Source organism: Pagrus pagrus, assembly GCF_965226575.1.
Source record: "Pagrus pagrus genome assembly, chromosome: 12".
NCBI lineage: Eukaryota > Metazoa > Chordata > Actinopteri > Spariformes > Sparidae > Pagrus > Pagrus pagrus.
In genome coordinates this window covers 30,543,486-30,561,460 of record NC_140196.1, presented here as the reverse complement: position 1 = coordinate 30,561,460, position 17,975 = coordinate 30,543,486, and the positions used below count along the sequence as shown (strand labels likewise).

General features: G+C 40.9%; 1 protein-coding gene across 1 annotated transcript in view; it reads left to right on the top strand.

The window, feature by feature from the left end:
* Positions 1-17,975, top strand: part of rab2a (RAB2A, member RAS oncogene family) — a 54,091-nt gene that overhangs the window by 12,377 nt on the left and 23,739 nt on the right. Inside the window, exons 2-5 of the mRNA XM_084369239.1 lie at positions 3,384-3,455; positions 6,585-6,652; positions 10,036-10,118; positions 13,386-13,478. Coding sequence (XP_084225365.1) covers positions 3,384-3,455; positions 6,585-6,652; positions 10,036-10,118; positions 13,386-13,478 — 316 coding nt within the window. The remainder of the gene's footprint in view (positions 1-3,383; positions 3,456-6,584; positions 6,653-10,035; positions 10,119-13,385; positions 13,479-17,975) is intronic.

Genomic DNA, 17,975 nt, shown 5'->3' with positions numbered 1-17,975 from the left:
GGTCTGTTTTGGTCCGCCAATATGACGCCTCGGAGGGTACGCTTTTTGCCACCTCCATTACTATGTAAATCCAATACGTCGATGTGCCAGCAATTGTGTGACATGGGCAGAGGTGTCGATGACGTGCACTGTTGTGTGACCCACAGCCGGGAGTTTTGAAAGCAGGAAACGGCTGATCACAGCAGTCAGTTCATCACTTCATCCGCGGACGTCAAGATGAGCAACTGGAAAGCCGATGAGATCCAGGAGATGCTAACCATCACAGCTGAGAGAATCGTCCATAACCAGATCACGGGGACTGTTGTACGACACTGTTCACGCCCAACTTCGTGCTTCACGTCACATCATGTCACATGTTTACGCCTATGACTTCATTGTCGTGTTGAAACTTTTTGCAGATGCTCCCGTTGCATAGATTGCAGATGGCTTGTTTTCTATCTGTCTCATTTACTCCGAAGAAGTTCCACACCACCGACATGTTTGTTTGAATCCGACAGCTAGTTTTGAGCCCTGTCACGATGTGACGGACAATAAAGTTTTTTGAATCTTGAATCATTAGCTGTCGGATTCAAACGAACATGTCGGTGGTGTGGGACTTCTTCAAAGTGAAAGAGACAGATACAACTCAAGCTATTTACAATCTGTGCAACACTAGAGTACCTCGTGGGGGAGCATCTGCAAAATGTTTCAACACGACAAATTTAATCAGGCACCTGGCTAAGGAACACAAGGAGGAGCATGTCGAGTTCAAGAAATGGAGCTTTGAAAAAGAAAAACAAACACCGAAACGGATGCTAAACCAAACTACTTTAGACAGTACCCATCTGTATAGCCGTGACAGTGAGAAGGCAAGGGGTGGCACAAGGAAACTTATGGAGTTTATCGTGTTGGCCGACCTGCCATTTAATATTGTGGAGAACCCCGCATTTCAACGCTTGCTGGCATACTTTGATCCATACTTTGAACTTATGTCTGGCCAGTCCTTGAATGCTCTAGAGGTCATTGATGTTTTACCCTTGAATCTCTGTCAGTTTGGGGCATGGCAAAGATTGTTAAACATTGGCAAAAATGCTTGAGAATACTTTTGTTGATACTCAGTAAACAGTACATAAGTATATACAGTAAATTAACAAGTTATTTAGATACAAATATTGCTCCCTCACGTGATCGGATCGTGATAGGTGATCAGTTTATTTAAACTCACTAATCGGTGATCGGCCCCAAAAATCCTGATCGTGTAAAGCCTATTAATCAGGAATCAATAAGGCAAGCAACAAAGAATTGGACCGATAAGCAGAATAAATAGTGGCACTGATATCAATAAAATCTTATCACTCCCAATCCCTGTCATTGAGTATATAAAATGTCAGAAAATAACCAAATATGTATATTTCATTCTCTGAGTTTAAGGTCAAATCTGATCTGATTGTTCATCTGACGAAGTAAAAATCTCAAAGATATTCAGTTTACAACGGATTAACAGAGAAAGGCAGCAAATCCTCACATTCGAGAAGTTAACTTGGCGTCTCTGGCCTGGCTCTCACTTGGAGAGATACTTTCAAAACTGTTAAGCGCTGAGACTAACTGAGAATCAGCAGAAGGATGTTTTATAGTCAACTTTGCTGAGGGAGCCAGAGATGAAGAATTAATTTTGATTCTAATCTCATCAATTCTATTGCAAAAGAAATCTAAGAAATCATTTGCAGTACAAGGTGCACAGCTCACAGACTGTTTTTTGAGTAAGTTTAGCCACAGTGTCGAAGAGAAATCTAGGGTTGTGTTTATCATTGTTTATTAGGCCAGAGAAATATGCTGTTCTATCAGCATTAAGAGCACGCTTGTAATTAAGTACACTATCACGCCATTTAAGATAAAAAATGTCCCATTTAGATTTTCGCCATGCACGTTCCATTTTCCTGCAGGCCTGCTTGAGATCTCAGGTTTCATCAGTAAACCAGGGAGTAGATTTCTTTGGTTGTCTTGTCTTGGTAGAGACAGGTGCCACAGAATCAAGGACAGAAAAACGGACCGAGTTAACTTCATTAGTGAACTTTTCCACAGGCTCTGTCACTATCGCAATTGGAGCCAAGACCCAAAGGCAATTATCACTGAGTGTCGCTATGATTGTCAGGCTGATATGACGAGAAGTAAAAACATTTGTGTCACCGGTACAGAGACAGGCTAATGATGCTTCAAATAAGAAAGTAGTGTAGTAGTTTAATAAGAAAGTGGTCCGACAAGGCAGAAGAGACATTCAGGGCTGACACATCTAATCCATGGGAAAGGATCAAGTCCAAAGTGTTTCCACTGGAATGAGTCCCAAGATCTGCAATAAATTCACCAAATTCTTCTAAGAATTGGGAGTAAGGCCCTGGAGGTCTGTAGATTACTACCAGGTGAAGGCCAGTTTCCTGGACCAGGCCGTTAATAGTTGATGAAGATGGTTTAAAAACCAGAGAATATTTGGGTTTTTGCTCAACAAATTACTAAAACAATTGTCAAAGTGGTTGCTAATTAATTCTCTATCGATAGACTAATCGTTTCAGCTCTATCCCCCACTGGTTTTGTTCTGAGAATACTTAAGAAGATACCCGCTTGATCTAACTAACTCAAACTGCTGAATGCTCATATTGGCTTAGACTGAGCTTTACAGATAAGCTATGTTGATTTCCTGTCTCTGATGTCCGATTTACAGCACATTAGAAAGGGATCTTTTTACCCCCAGTACAAACAAGAAAAATAATCACATCGACCAATATCTGAAATCATCTCAATATGGGCATTTGAGTATTACATTAAGATGGATTTGAAAGAATGCAAACTCATCCTTTAAGTGTAAGTGATGTAATCCATCGCTTAAAGATTAATTTGGTGTGGCACATGTTCCCTGTAGTCAAGTATTAGCTCGCTAACAGTTGGCTCAGGTGACTGACTGGGAAATGTTGGGTCTCTGTAAGTGAATTCAATTTAAAAAGTGCCATTAGATGACTTTTGTTGTGAGTTGGCACTATACAAATAAAGACTGATTGATGGATTGACTGAGTCAAGTTTGGAAAAACAGTATAAACCTCCCCACCGAGACTGTTTGACCTACCTGGTGACTTCTCATTAAATTTTAATGAATTATTGCATCATTAGACATTAATTATTGTTGTAATTATTGTTTGCAGGGTACTGTCACCTACAAACAGTATGTATGCTGTGTGGGAGTTCAGAGTGAGGAACAGTCATAGATTTTATAATGATGGTGGTATGTGTGGTGACACCTCTGAAAATGAATCTGGTGTGTGTTCATGCTTATAGTTGTGTGACTCTATAATCACAGTTCCAGCAGTGCTGCATTCGACCTGCCTTAATGTTGTGTCTGTGTGTTTCATTTTCAGGTGTGGGGAAGTCATGTCTATTACTTCAGTTCACAGACAAGAGGTTTCAGCCAGTTCACGACCTCACTATTGGTAAGAGTGCCTGTCCACTGCACACTATACACTCAGCAACATCATCCCTAGAAATAATTCATTTAAATGTATAAGATATCGTCCTAACTAGGCATTTACTGATTACAAAGACACCGCTAGTTAGAAAGCAGGGCAACATTATTACAGGAGGTGCTTACAGGCTGCAAAGGTGGAACTGATTAGGAGTAATTAAAAGTTCCTAATACAAAGAACCTTCATCACGGTAAAAGCTAATGTTAATGCAGAAAGGCAAAGTTGAGCTCACCATAGCTCTAGCATTCACACAGATCTTATCACATTTAACTCTGAGGAGAATCGCAACATCCGTCTTAAAATAAGTTGACCAATCTCAATCTTAAAATTCTCCCTCATAGGAAATGATATATGCGTTTGTTAACTTGAAAAAGCACAAGGTATGTGAAATATGGCAGGCCAGTATGAAAAGTGTAATATTTATGCTGCCTTCATGTGCTATGGTACAGATGGTATTTTCCACTTGTGATCTGGTATTTACCAGTGCGTTGTGTTCATGTGCTTTTGTTGTTGTACAGAGAAAATAAAGATGGTGGACACACAGATTCAGGCTTGTTAGCATCTGCTCTGGGGAGGTAAAACCAAACCATAACGGTATTTTAAAAACTGACACCGTGTTAATGTGTCATATTACAATTGTCAATGGAGCAACACTTTATAGGCTACAAAAACTATCCACTAACAGTAGCAAAACACGTTTAGTAGTGTACATTGCTTACTATTCACGAATCTTCCGTTGCTCGCCGCCATGTTGAAACGGTGAAAGGTTATCTCATCTCGGCAACTCGGGCATCAAAAAATTCTACGAGTTGCCCAGTGGAAAATACCACGAGAGGGTGTTCATGTGCACTTTTCACGTCGTCTTTTGGTATTTACCATAAATACCATAGCACATGAAGGCACCATTAGGGGTGTAACAATACACAAAAATCACGGTTCGATACGTACCCCGGTTCTGAGGTCACGGTTCGGTTCATTTTCGGTACAGTACGGGGAAAAAAAGGGTTAGTTTTGCTTGTTGTTTATTCGGAACTTTTGTAAACCAACAATTTATTGTAACATTATACAAAATATGAAAATAAAATGAAAAAAATAGAATACTGTTGTAAAGTGCTGCCTGGTAATAAGTTAAATAAATTATTGTCACTGCCTCTTTAAGTCCTTCTGCCAGGTTTGCACTGGTGTGTTGTTCATACGGGCTGAGTTGCTAGGGAGCGGCTGCTTGATTGCCAAAGTCAGCTGCGTTTGCACTAAGGTCATTTTTTTTACTTGTAGCAGTGATATTCACACTCAGGTGGTGCCGTTTCAAGTGCCGCGGCACAACACAGAAATTCAGCCAAATTTAGCACAGAGCAGACAGGAAGTCTGACACGAAACAACAACAATACATCCGGTTGATTTTCAAAATAAAACACTCCACGTTGATACAAGCACACAAACCTCAAAAAAGAGACAAATACGCGCTCTTCTTCTAATCCTTCAGTCGGGAACACTTCGTGTTATGTTTATAACACGTATAACTGCAGTCGTGTGTGATTATGTAATTATCAAGGGAATTCCTCGGTTTCGTTTCTCCAGCTGTTCGGCGGAACTGCGCCGTGCCGGACTCGTCTTTCTCCGTTGCAATATTTAACCAGGATCCGAAGTGTTCCCAAGCAGGAGACTTAAGCGACAAGGGAGGGTCTTCAAGCTCTGGTTTCGTGCTAGCGTTAGGCATGACGTAAACGGGCTGCACGTGTAGCTGCAGGCAGAATTTAAACACACGCAACTTCTGTTCTGGAAACTCACCCGTGCACAGCCCTGTACCGAACCGAACGTCCTGTACCGAAACAATTCAATACGAATCCATGTATTGTTACACCCCTAGTAATATTACTTACTAGGGGCGTCACAATTTAAATTCTAAAATTGACAGTTGATTGAATTAAGCTTTCAATTTCAATCATGCAACTCAGGAGTGGTATCACTGAAACCTATGTTCTGTTTTTGGGGGGTTGAGTTAGCTGTCCATTGTTCAAAAATGAACAGATTCTTATAGAAACTAAATAGATTATAATTGAAACAAACTTTATAGTCACACATAGGAAAACATTATGTTGGGGTAAAATAATTGACCAGACAAGTATTAACAGCCATCACGAGATATCAAAATAACAATTAAAATCATACCTTTAGTTGATCATTTTTAATCATTTCAACTGCTGTGTAGTATCTGGATAATATTTTTTACACATGATTAAAAAGCATCTGTAAGTGGTCACATATTACAGCACAGAATCTTTTTCTTGCCAGCTCGTCTGTGTGAACTGTGTACAATGAGTGAAAGAGCTGTAAAATGTGTGCTTAGCAAAGCCACCACATCAGGAAGACCACACCTGCTCAAACACACTGTGTTAGCGGGTGTGGTCTTCCTGATGTGGCAGTGTAGAGCATCTCTGAAAAATAGGATGAGCCAATTTTCTTTTTTGACATTTGCTTTTCAAGGCTCAAACTTTTTCGGGGCATATGTCAGCCATTAAGTGATAATAATTCTGGAGAAAAATGTCATATGTTTGAGGTCATTTTGGGTTCTTTCACATGTTTCACACCTTTTAGTACACTTGAAAAGCATGTGAAAAGAGGGTCTGAGTCCACCTTCGTGGGGACTCCATCCTAGTGAAAGCAAAGCAGACCAACCTCAGGACTTTGTGAGAGGAGGTGTGTGATAGTCAGAAATAGTATAAATTAAATGGCTGTTAATCTGTTGATCGTGAGCTGTTTAGAGCACAATCTCCTGATCAGTGTAAGTAATGTGGTGCCTATATTCATGCAAGATTATTTTGAAAATCTGGAAACAAAACACAGATAGTACAAAACGCTTCCTTTAGTCCTGTTTCTGTCTGTTCTTTACAATTTATCATATACACAGTTCCACCCTCGTCTAATATAGCTTTGTGACACCTGAGAAAATAAATAGTTCATTAAAGATTCATAAATAAGAGTTCTTAATTGAGTCAGTACCAAACTGTATATAATTCACATTGTGTGTGTGTGTGTGTGTGTGTGTGTGTGTGTGTGCGCGCGCGCGTGTGTGTGTGCGTGCGCGTGTGCGTATAGGTGTGGAGTTTGGAGCAAGGATGATCACTATAGATGGCAAACAGATCAAACTGCAGATCTGGGATACGGTAATGTATTTGTTTAATATTTTCTTAAAGGAAATGTAAATGTATGGAAGTCTTTGAAATACAAGCATTAGAGGTCATAAATGTTGACTTGTGATTTTTTTTAATGACCTTATTTTGAATTTTGATGTAAATATAATCTGAAATAGTCTTTAGAAAGCTCATTTTGATTAGTAGTATATTAGTATATTATATTATAATATATTGATTAGTAGTATTATAATGAATGCGAGTGAAATTTAATAGAAATATTTGAGCTTGAACATAAAACATTATTAAATCCTCTGATTAAAAAAAGGGATCTGGAATGAATAAAATAATTACATTAAAAACACAATATTTGGAGCCTGACATGATGACTTAAATGTGATGTACTGATTTTGGCAACATATTTTAGGTTACATTAAACCCTTTTAAAATTTCAGCTTTTCTATCTCCATCAACACTATTGAAAACAAATACTGCACAGATTTTCTGATAAAGCCCAGTTGAGTCTTGAGTTCTTATGATGTTTATATGGGGTAATGAATTTATTATGGGGCTTCTGAAAATGTGACCAAAACCAAGCAGCAGGTGATCTTTTGCATTTTTCTTCCTGATCATGGCAGTGACACAACTGTGCCATGCACTTTATACTTACAAACAGTTGTACAGTTGATCTTGGGACCTGTAACTGGCTCTAAGTGACTTTCCCCCATTATAGTGTTTGTGGCTGAGTCTAATGGCTGTGTCAAACAAGCCCTATTGAAATGGACCCAGAAAAGTCACCAGCTGGTATCAATCAGAATCACTCAGAAGAAGTTAAGGTGCTACAAAGAACATTTGATTCACACAACTTTCTGTAATCACAGATTTTGGTCGTTCAAGATGCTTTTTATATATTTTTGACCCAGCAGATTTCCTTATGACTTCTGTATTACATCTTTTCTCAGCCTTGTCACCTTTTTCATACAGACCAAGAAAAGTGGTTTGGAGAAATGTGTGTCTTTCCCAATTCTCACAGCTGCAGTATTTGTATGCAAATTAACTAACTTACATGGTGTGTTTCCAGTAACTGCCACAGTTACTCGCTGGGACACACTTTATTAATAAGGACATCCCATCCCGCTCTCAAATATACTTTAAATAACTTAATGGCTTTAAAAAAAAATAAAATAGTTGGATCAAGAATACAATATTACAGTTACAATCAGATGACCATTATAAAATTGCCTCAGTCAGGAGCTGAGATGAGTTAATAAAGCGATTACATGGACTTATCTTAAAACACAGGTATACTGTACATAAAAGAGGCTAGTTTATTTTTTCAGGGAAGAAAACGATTTCACCATCTGTGGCAGTTCTGCCATAATTGTGTCATGTTTGAACATTATTTATAATATTCAGCATTAATTCAGCTTAATATTTAACCACTAACATGATGTTCAGTACAAAATCAGAGTAGGCTACATTAGGACTTTAAAAACAGATAAAGTAAACTCCAAGTTACTTAAATGATAAACTAAATAATATTAAATAATGACTTCATTTTAATTGCAGAGCTCTCATCTGGCACTATTCAATATCTGGTCGAACAAAATCCACCACATATTGAGGCCATTCTTTGCTTGAAATGTACTGATATTAGTTTGTATAGAATGTGTTTTTTAAATAACAAATTACTTTTATTTTAATGAAATGCATTTCTCATACAAGTATTTTGTTTTTTATTTTGATATATTTCATGAGCTAGCATTTGTAATTTTTAACAAGATTCTTGTTGATGTATTTGTTTCCATCCCTGATTGTCAGTTAATACATTTTTATTTGACTAAATTCTTAACAGTGATTATTCATTAACTTCCCTAGTTGCCATGTTTGATACACACCCATTACCTGCTGATACATAAAAGCACCTAATTGCTTGAGACCTCACATGTAGATGTTGGGACAGACCCAGAAAAAGGATGTAATATTCTGAATACTGGGATTTCTGCACATGCAGTTATCCAGATAACCAGCAGGTGGAGTTAGCGCTCCGTGCAAAGACAGAGCAAGAGGAAAAAGGCCTACAACAGTGATGTCAGCGCTGCTTCTTAAAACTCAGACCTCTGCAGGTTTTTGCATCCCACCAGCTAGTTAACTGTTTACCTGGTTGTCCAGATGGTATATAGTCCCTGGTTAGATGGTCACAATGAAAACCAGCAGGGCTCATTGATGCATACAGGACTCGTACAATACACCACCATCACCACATGGGTGGACAAACCTGTGTGTGTGTGTGTGTGTGTGTGTGTGTGTGTGTGTGTGTGTGTGTGTGTGTGTGTGTGTGTGTGTGTGTGTGTGTGTGTGTGTGTGTGTGTTCCTGCACACAAGCATGTACTGTAGGCCAGATGGCAGACAGACACAGTGGTCCCTCTCTTCACCCTTATTTATCATTGTTTCACTAATAGAATTACTGACTGCTTGACTGCTCCATGAATGACTGATTGGCTGCTCCAGAGGCCATCTCAATGGCTGACTGACTGGCCATCTAAATGGGTATCTAGCTGACCAACTACCTGGCTGACTGGCTTGGTGACTTAGTGGCCAACCGCTTCATCGGCCAACAGACTGGGTTCCTGGGTGACAAACTGCCGGCCTCTGAATACTGAATGATTCACTGACGGACTGTCTGGTGTTTCAGATGAGGTCAGAGCAGTGCAGGGCTGCAGCTGCTAGGATAGAGTGCTGTTTTGTTTTCTACTCTTGCCAGGACCAAACACAGACAACATTGTTGCTGTACATTGGACGGAGACAGAGGATGAATAGACATGGCGGGGTGGGGGTAAGAGTGATAGATGGTGAAAGTAGTGATGGAAAGAGAGGACGGCCAGGGTTTCATAGAGAAAGAATTCAAAGATGACTGATGCAAGGAAGAGACAGTGAAGGTGAGACAATGAGGGGTAATACTTGAAGGGGGGAGTGAATGAACAAGGTGACCTAGTGGGCTAAACACACAGCTTTAATCCATATGCCACAGCTGATGCCATCTTAATAGATAGAGAAACTGGGAAGTTTGACACATAAGGAGAGAGAGAGAAAGGGATTGTGACAGATAGATGGAGAAGGAGAGAGATAACTCCATTGTATCCAATTACAGGCTCTGCTCTGTCCTGTCCTTACCATAGCTGAGTGAAAACCAGGAGCCAGGCTCTGCCAGAGAATCAGGACTGGTACAGATCATGGATGGGACTAGACTACATTACAGGACCGGCAGGGGATGACCTGTAGAAAGATGAGGCTTTTAAGGCCTGACTCAAACTCCAGCAGAATTGGTGCTGTTAGAAAACCAAAGAATTGTCAATGATCATTTTAATTATTCAATTTCAAGTTCTGTTTATTTATATATGTATGTGTTTCTGCAGGCTGGTCAGGAGTCATTCCGGTCCATCACCAGATCTTACTACAGAGGAGCAGCAGGAGCACTGCTAGTCTATGACATCACAAGGTAACATCCAATCAGACTGACCTGACCAAAGTTAAAAGGAACAGTTCACCCCAAAATGTAAATGCAATCATTATCTACTCATCCGATGGTGGTGGAGAGTCAGGTGAATTTACTGTAAAACCCCAGAAATGTTTTGTGGACTAAGAAACTTCATCAAAGTTTCCATCACCATGAGGGTGCATAGATAATGACTGAACTGTTCATTTAAGAACTTATAAATACCCCTAATTCAACTTGTCCGATTACCAGCATCCTTCCCTTACAATGAACCGTTTCCACTTGCAAGTTGTAACTATATTGTAAAAGCACAGTAGTGTAGATTAGCATGATGTTTTTGAGTTTTTAGTAATTCAGTGGCTCTGTACTTAGGCACAGCGCTGCATTGAACTGCAGTGTGCCAACATACAGCATGCTAACAGTAACAATGCTAACTTGCTGATGTTGAGCAGGTATAATGTTTATAGTTTTCAACATCTTAGTTTAGCATGCTAGCTAGGGCTGCACCTAACAATTAATGTCATTGTTGTTGAGTAATCGGAGTTGTTGTGATGTCTATAAAATTTCAGAAAATGTTGAAAAATGTTAAACAGTGTCTCCCAAATGCCAAGATAACATCCACAAATGGAGGAAATAAAGCAGAAAATAATCACATCTATGAATCTGGCAATTAATATAATTGTTGACAACTAATTCATTAATCGATAAATCGTAGCAGCTCTAATGTTAGCATGCTAATGTTACAACTTAGGCTGTAACATTAAGTTAAGATGATGGAACTAGACCTAAAGTTAGGAACCACCCAAGTGTTCACAGTTGATCTTGAAAAGCATGATGTGTGAACATAGTTTTGTGGCAATCCACCCAGTAGTTGGGAAATTCATGGCAGGAGGAGGCTAGGGGAAAAGTCTGGGGATCACTAAAGTCATTTGAGTTTATCCTCTGAGAAGCATGTATTCAATCTCATGTACAGAAATAGCGGGAGCCGTTTTACTTTGTTGCTTTCATGAGAGAGAGGACAAACAGCTAATTTTAATGTAATTTAGGCTGCTGTTACCACAAGGACAGAGAAGACAGCCCATAGATGTATTCAGAAGAACACACAGTGAGTGGCTTTTTCCACAGACATAGTGACATAGTTACGTTATGGGAGGAGTAAAGCTTACATGTGCGTCTTGTTGAATAGGTTTAAATGCCACCTCCAGAGGTGGAATGGATTTTGGATACATATATAGCTAGCTTCTTTGGGATAGGATAGCTGCACAAGATGCATGAAGTGACTAGGTGTAAAGACTTTAGACTTTAGGGTATGAGGTATCAGCAGCCTGTCTTCCAAAACCCCACTAGCACCAGGTCAGTCTCTCAATCCATTCAATGCTATGGTCCACAGAAAAATATATTGATGACCACAGCACAGATTGACATGAAATTTGTTATTGATCTTCATGAGAGGTTGATTAGTGATGTTCATGACCCTGAACCTTTGTCCAGCACTGCCATCAGGTCAAAATGTCCCCTGCACCAGCTTCCACTTTGTCAAAAAACAAATGCAAATTTTCTGTGGATATTCATGTTCCCCAGAAGAAGGATCCTGGGGGACTTACCTAAATCTACCTAATCTGTAAATGCACTCAGTTGACTAGGTCAACTTAATATGATTATTGCGGGGCACAGTGAAAATTAGAACTGCCACTCAGGGACTGTAACGTAGGTAATAAAGGACAGTGCTAATATGAGCTAATAAAAACTTCCTGATCTGCAGTAGAGGTGGGTGCAATTCATCGATGTGGCGATGCATCGCGATGCGTCACATGACGATTCGGCATCGATTAATTAACGTCGATGCTTTGCTAGGTCCGCGCATTTAGACGGAAGGCGACAAATTGGCGATCTGTTTTGGTCCGCCAATTTGACGCCTCTGAGGGTACACTTACTGCCACCTCCATTGCCATGTAAATCCAAGGCGTCGATGTCCCAGCAATTGCGGGACATGGGCGGAGGTGTCGATAACGTGCACTGTTGTGCGACCCGCAGCCGGGAGTTTTAAAACCAGGAAACAGCTGATCACAGCAGTCAGTTCATCACTTCATCTGCGGATGTCAAGATGAGCAACTGGAAAGCCGCTGAGATCTGGGAGATGCTACCGTCTCCTCGGTCTCTGTAGCTGACAGCTAGCGGACACAACGAAACAGCTAGTAGCTGCTGACTGTCAGCTGTTGTGTAGCGGCAAGCTACGAACGGTCGCTACTTTCAAATTAAAAGCCCCCCGCTAAGAACCTAGTGCTAAAATCCAATCAATGGGGTGCAATGTAAAGCTCTTATTTTGAAGACAACTTTGTTGTCACTGATCACTGCCCAACTTCGTGCTTCACGCCACGTCACGTCACATGTTTACGCCTCATTAAATCCAGGGCTTGACTGTTTTCAGTGTTTTCCGCCAATAGAGGGGGCTCTCCTGCAAGTGGAGCTTTCCCTGGTCAAAGTTAAGTAGGTCAAAGTGCAAATGTTTACATAGTCATAAAATAAAATATTTTGTGTCTTTGAAAAATACAAGTCAAATGTTCAAAAAACCTTGTTATTTACTTTATGAGTGTAGTTTTAGAGGAACTGAGTTAATTGATAGGCTATTTATTTACAAATATAGCCACAGATGAAGACAAAATCAATCTTGTACGGAAAAAAGCATTAAAAATTGCTATAATCGAAGAATCGTGGCCAATAATCGAATTGAAGCTCCCATAATCGAAATCGAATCGAATCGTGAGGTACCCTTGTTGGAACACCCCTAATCTGCAGTAATATTGTATAAATTAAGGCAAAGGTTCATGATATCAGTAGCTTAGAACCAAGAGTAACCAAGTGTTTGTTTTAATCCCTCTGGGTGTACTTTTATATTCCTGCATATCCCACAAGTCACAGTTGTTTTGCATAAGTTGTCACCCTGTATATTGTATTAAAAACAAAGCAAGTGTTATTGAGGCCAAATGTATTCTTCAAATAAATTTACTGAAGTTGAAGTCATTTTTGGGAGATTTCTGAGAGAGAGTAACAAACTCGTCAAATCTGAATTCTGATGATTGTTGGAGAAACGGGTCAGATAGTTATTTTTGTATGTTGTTAACATCGCAAGAGGAAGCAACCAGCACATCATTAACCATCAAACAAGGGAGAGTAAAATCTGATGATGTGTAGAGGGAACAGGTGCTTCTTTGATCGCTGATATTTTCTGTGTTATCAGTGTAAAACTACATTGTGTGCTTGTTTTGACAGAAGGGACACCTTCAACCACTTGACAACCTGGTTAGAGGATGCTCGCCAACATTCCAACTCCAATATGGTCATCATGCTTATTGGCAACAAGAGGTGAGATCCTTTAGGAGCAGGACACATTGTTGATGTACTTTTGTATGACAGGACGTAACCATCATTATGCAGTGTGTGGCAGCCATCAGTAGTGCTGGTTAGGAATGTGTGTGTGTGTGTGTGTGTGTGTGTGTGTGTGTGTGTGTGTGTGTGTGTGTGTGTGTGTGTGTGTGTGTGTGTGTGTGTGTGTGTGTGTGTGTGTGTGTGTGTGTGTGTGTGTGTCAAAACAACTAGAGAGATGCGCAGCAACGTGTGTGTGCATGCATGATAACTTTGTTATGCGTGCTTGCGTTGTTACGTGCAGATTCTATTTCACGCGTAACAAGAAGCTGCGTACGCATGAAGCAGCGTGCGCACGTCTGTCTGTCACTGTTTGATAAGTGTTGTTACGCGTTCACACACACGTGCGGTCGCAGATTCTGATGTGCGACCGGAAGTTGATCTGCACCGTGCGCGACACTCCGCGTACTTTGACGCCTCACATAGTTGGCCTTTTCATTTTATTGAAGTGTAGTCAACCAGAGGAGGCAGCAGTGAGCCATACACTGCCTGCCAAAAGAAGAATGAGAAGGAGGAGAAGAAGATCAAAGAAGCAGAGTTTGATTTTTGTATATATATACAGTCATGGAAAAAATTATTAGACCACCCTTGTTTTCTTCAATTTCTTTTTCATTTTAATTCCTGGTACCACTAAAGGTATATTACCTGAAGAATACAATGAACACGACAAAAAATGCAGCTGATTACATAATACTTTGTCCTATTTGACATGCTTAAGCTGAATTGTATTCCCAGGGTATATAAGAGGCCATTTCATGTCATAAGCAGCACTGCACATGCAAAGGCCTGGAGTGGTTTCCTGCTTACATTTAAGCCGTAGCACAACTCAGAAGTTGTCAGCTCTCACATAATGCCTAAAACAAAAGAATTATGTGAAGCCACAAAGGGAGCCATCTTGGCACTGCTGGAAAGTGGCATGAGTGAGAGACAGGTAGCCAAAAAACTGAAGATCTCCAAGACAGCCGTTCATTACACCAAGAAAAAACAAGCCAAACATGGTACTACCAAATTGCTAGCTGGTCGAGGCAGGAAACGTCTTTCTACCCCACGAGATGACCGTGCACTCATCCGTTCCTGTGTCAGGAATCGTCGTCAGACCTCCAGGGACCTTAAAAATGAGTGGGCACTGTCGAGAAATGTGACTTGTTCGGCAAGGACAGTTCGAAACCGACTTCTTGAAGCTGGTCTGAAGTCACACAGGGCACGGAAGAAGCCCTTCATCAACGAAAGGCAGCGGAAGACCCGGTTACTCTTTGCTAGGGATCACAAGGATTGGACTGTCGATGAATGGGTTAAGGTTCTCTTCAGTGATGAATCCAATTTTGAGTTGATGCCCACTCCAGCCAACTTACTGGTTAGGAGGAGGCCTGGAGAAGCCTACAAACCAGACTGTCTTGCCCCTACAGTAAAACATGGGGGTGGATCAGTAATGATCTGGGGTTGTTTCAGTATGGGTGGAACAGGGCAAATGCAATTGTGTGAAGGGCGAATGAACCAGGTCATGTACAGGGCTACTCTTGAAAACAGTCTTCTTCCATCAGCTGGAAAACGCTTTCCTGCCTCGAATGACTGGATTTTCCAACAAGACAATGCCCCTTGCCACACGGCAAGGTCAGTTAAAGCCTGGATGGAGAACCAGAACATTCGAACCATGCCTTGGCCTGCTCAATCACCAGATCTAAATCCAATGGAAAACCTGTGGAAAATCATCAAACTCAAAATGGAGAACCACAAGCCCAAAAACAAAGCAAATGTGTTTGAATTTGTGCAACAGGAATGGGCTGCTGTGACAGCAGAACAATGTCAGAAGCTGGTGGAGAGCATGCCAAGACGCATGGCTGCAGTCATCAAAAACAATGGTTATGCAATCAAGTACTAACTCCTGTGTGTATCATGTGACTAAAAGAGACAGAAAAGAAAACATGGAATGCCTAAAAGCACTGTTTTTGGCAGTACAGTGCCATAGCTATTGATGTAAGAACTTAAGTGATTTTGGTTATTATCAAGAAAACCATGGAAAATGGCTAGATATCAGCTCTTCAATTAAACTCTTATGAGCTATTTTTGTTGTTATCATTATATTTGTCCAAACAAATGTACCTTTAGTGGTACCAGGCATTAAAATGAACAAGAAATTGAAGAAAACAAGGGTGGTCTAATAATTTTTTCCATGACTGTATATATATATATATATATATATATATATATATATATAAACGCTGCTGCTCGAGTCCTCAGTGGGACCAGGAGGGTGGATCGTGTCTCTCCAGTCATCAGATCTTTGGACTGTCTCCCTGTCTGCCGGCCGCATCCGCCCCCCGCACCCCATCAGCCTCCCTACCCACTGCATTACGCTTTAAAAACAATAAAGACTCTGACTTACATTTATCTCTTTCATATAATTGATGCATAGATCTATGCTTTTGATGTGACATGCAGCCTGCCTGACTACATACTAGTAGTGTCCTATGCATCTGGCATAGGAGTCAGGCTGCATCTGGACCTGGTGCGCTCCGAGGTGGAGCAGCGTTTTGATCAGGAAGGACTCCGCATAGCTGCAGGGCGAGAGCAGGCAGTTCTTGAGGCGGCTCAGTGGAAATGAGTGGATGTGGGTTCCCCGGAACTGACCCCCTTTCCACCAGAGCGGCTAAGCTGTTGTGTCCATCCTGCATACCTTGCAGCCCCACCCCGCTCCATGCTGTCGCAGGTGGAGAAGCTCATTAAGCTGTGTCTGGCCCTGCCAATATCTGTCGCGGCATCTGAGCGCTCTTTCTCAGCCTTGCGCAGGCTGAAAACCTGGTTGCGCACCATGACGCAGGAGAGACTAACACATTTGACCATTATGAACGTTCACAGTGACCTTATGGATGAAAGCGATGTCTCCACCCTGCTTAAAATCTTCATCAGTAGGTCAACTGAGAGAAGGTCCACTTTTGGAAATGCATGAAAGCCCTGAGTCAGGAGCCCAGACTTTTCTTTTTTTTCTTTTTTTTCATTCAAGGGTACAAATAATGCTGTTATGTTCCTTAAATGGCCTGATGTAGTTATCAAAGTTTCATTTTCTTAACAATAAAGATGCCGTGCTCATCCATTCTAGTTCTCTTATAACTGCATGCCATTATAAAATAACTTCAAATCAAATCCTTAATCATTGATAAAAGTGCGTGCTTCCCCCCCCCCTCTCAGAAAATAGTCCAGACCCCGACGTCCAGACCTCTCAGGTCATTTGGGACGGATCTGCTCTCTGTCAAAACTAAACATGGAGAAGCAGCATTTCGTTTTTATGTTCCACATTGGAACGAACTCCCTGAAAACCGTAGGTCTGCTGCAACTCACAGTTTCCTTAAATCAGGGATGAAGACTTTTCTGTTTGCTGCTGCCTTTGATTAAATCAAATCTGAGCCTTCTTCTCACACTGCACTGTAACTTTTATTCAGTTTTATCTGCCTTGTTTAGTTTTTATATGTCTCCTATCCCATATACTTAATTGTACTTACATTAATGTGATTAATGTTTTTTTTATGATGCCTATTGCTTTTACTTGCTGTATATTTTATGTAATGCACTTTGAATTGCCTTGTTGTTGAAATGTACTATACAAATAAACGTGTCTTGCCTAGTGAGCTTTACCATAATTTATCACTCAAATATTTTCTTTAAAAATGGCTGATATTGAAGTAAATACAAAATTAGGCTTCAGACTTGTTATGCCGAGAAGTGCCTGCCTGCTAAGAACTGCATGCCCGTCACGGGACGTGCACAACTAGCCTAACAAAAAAAAACAAAAAACAGTATCAAGGTTACTAAGTTTCTGCCCGTGTTTTCCCAATTAGGCTACATCTAATAATACAAACCTAACGCACCTCTCCAGCGGTCCCAGCAGTTCTCAATGAACTGATCACCTGCGGGGGGCGTGGTTAACTTACAAATGTTTGTCATTGATTTTGTGTCTTATGTGTGAAAGCAAAGTAAAAGAAACAGCAACAGAACTCTTTCTCTGTCTTCACTGAACGCATGAATCATGTCATGCAGAAGTCTGTATGTCTGTATCTCATATTGGATCGATGGCACCATCTACTGGATGAAAATGGAACACAGAACAACTACGCGAGGCGTCAAAGTACGCGGAGTTTTGTGCACGGTGCAGATCAACTTCCGGTCGCACATCAGAATCTGCGACCGCACGTGTGTATGAACGCGTAACAACATTTGTCAAACAGTGACAGACAGACGTGCGCACGCTGCTTCATGCGCACGCAGCTTCTTGTTACGCGTGACATAGTTTGCGCACGTCATTTCCGCCTACGTGTGAGCGCGTGACAAAAATGTTCAATTATCTTCATGTGAGCGTTAATGCGTGCGTTCACAAAAAAACGCTTGAATGTTACGCGTAGTCACTACACGTCGTGTGATTACCGGCGTGCAGCAGTCAAGCAC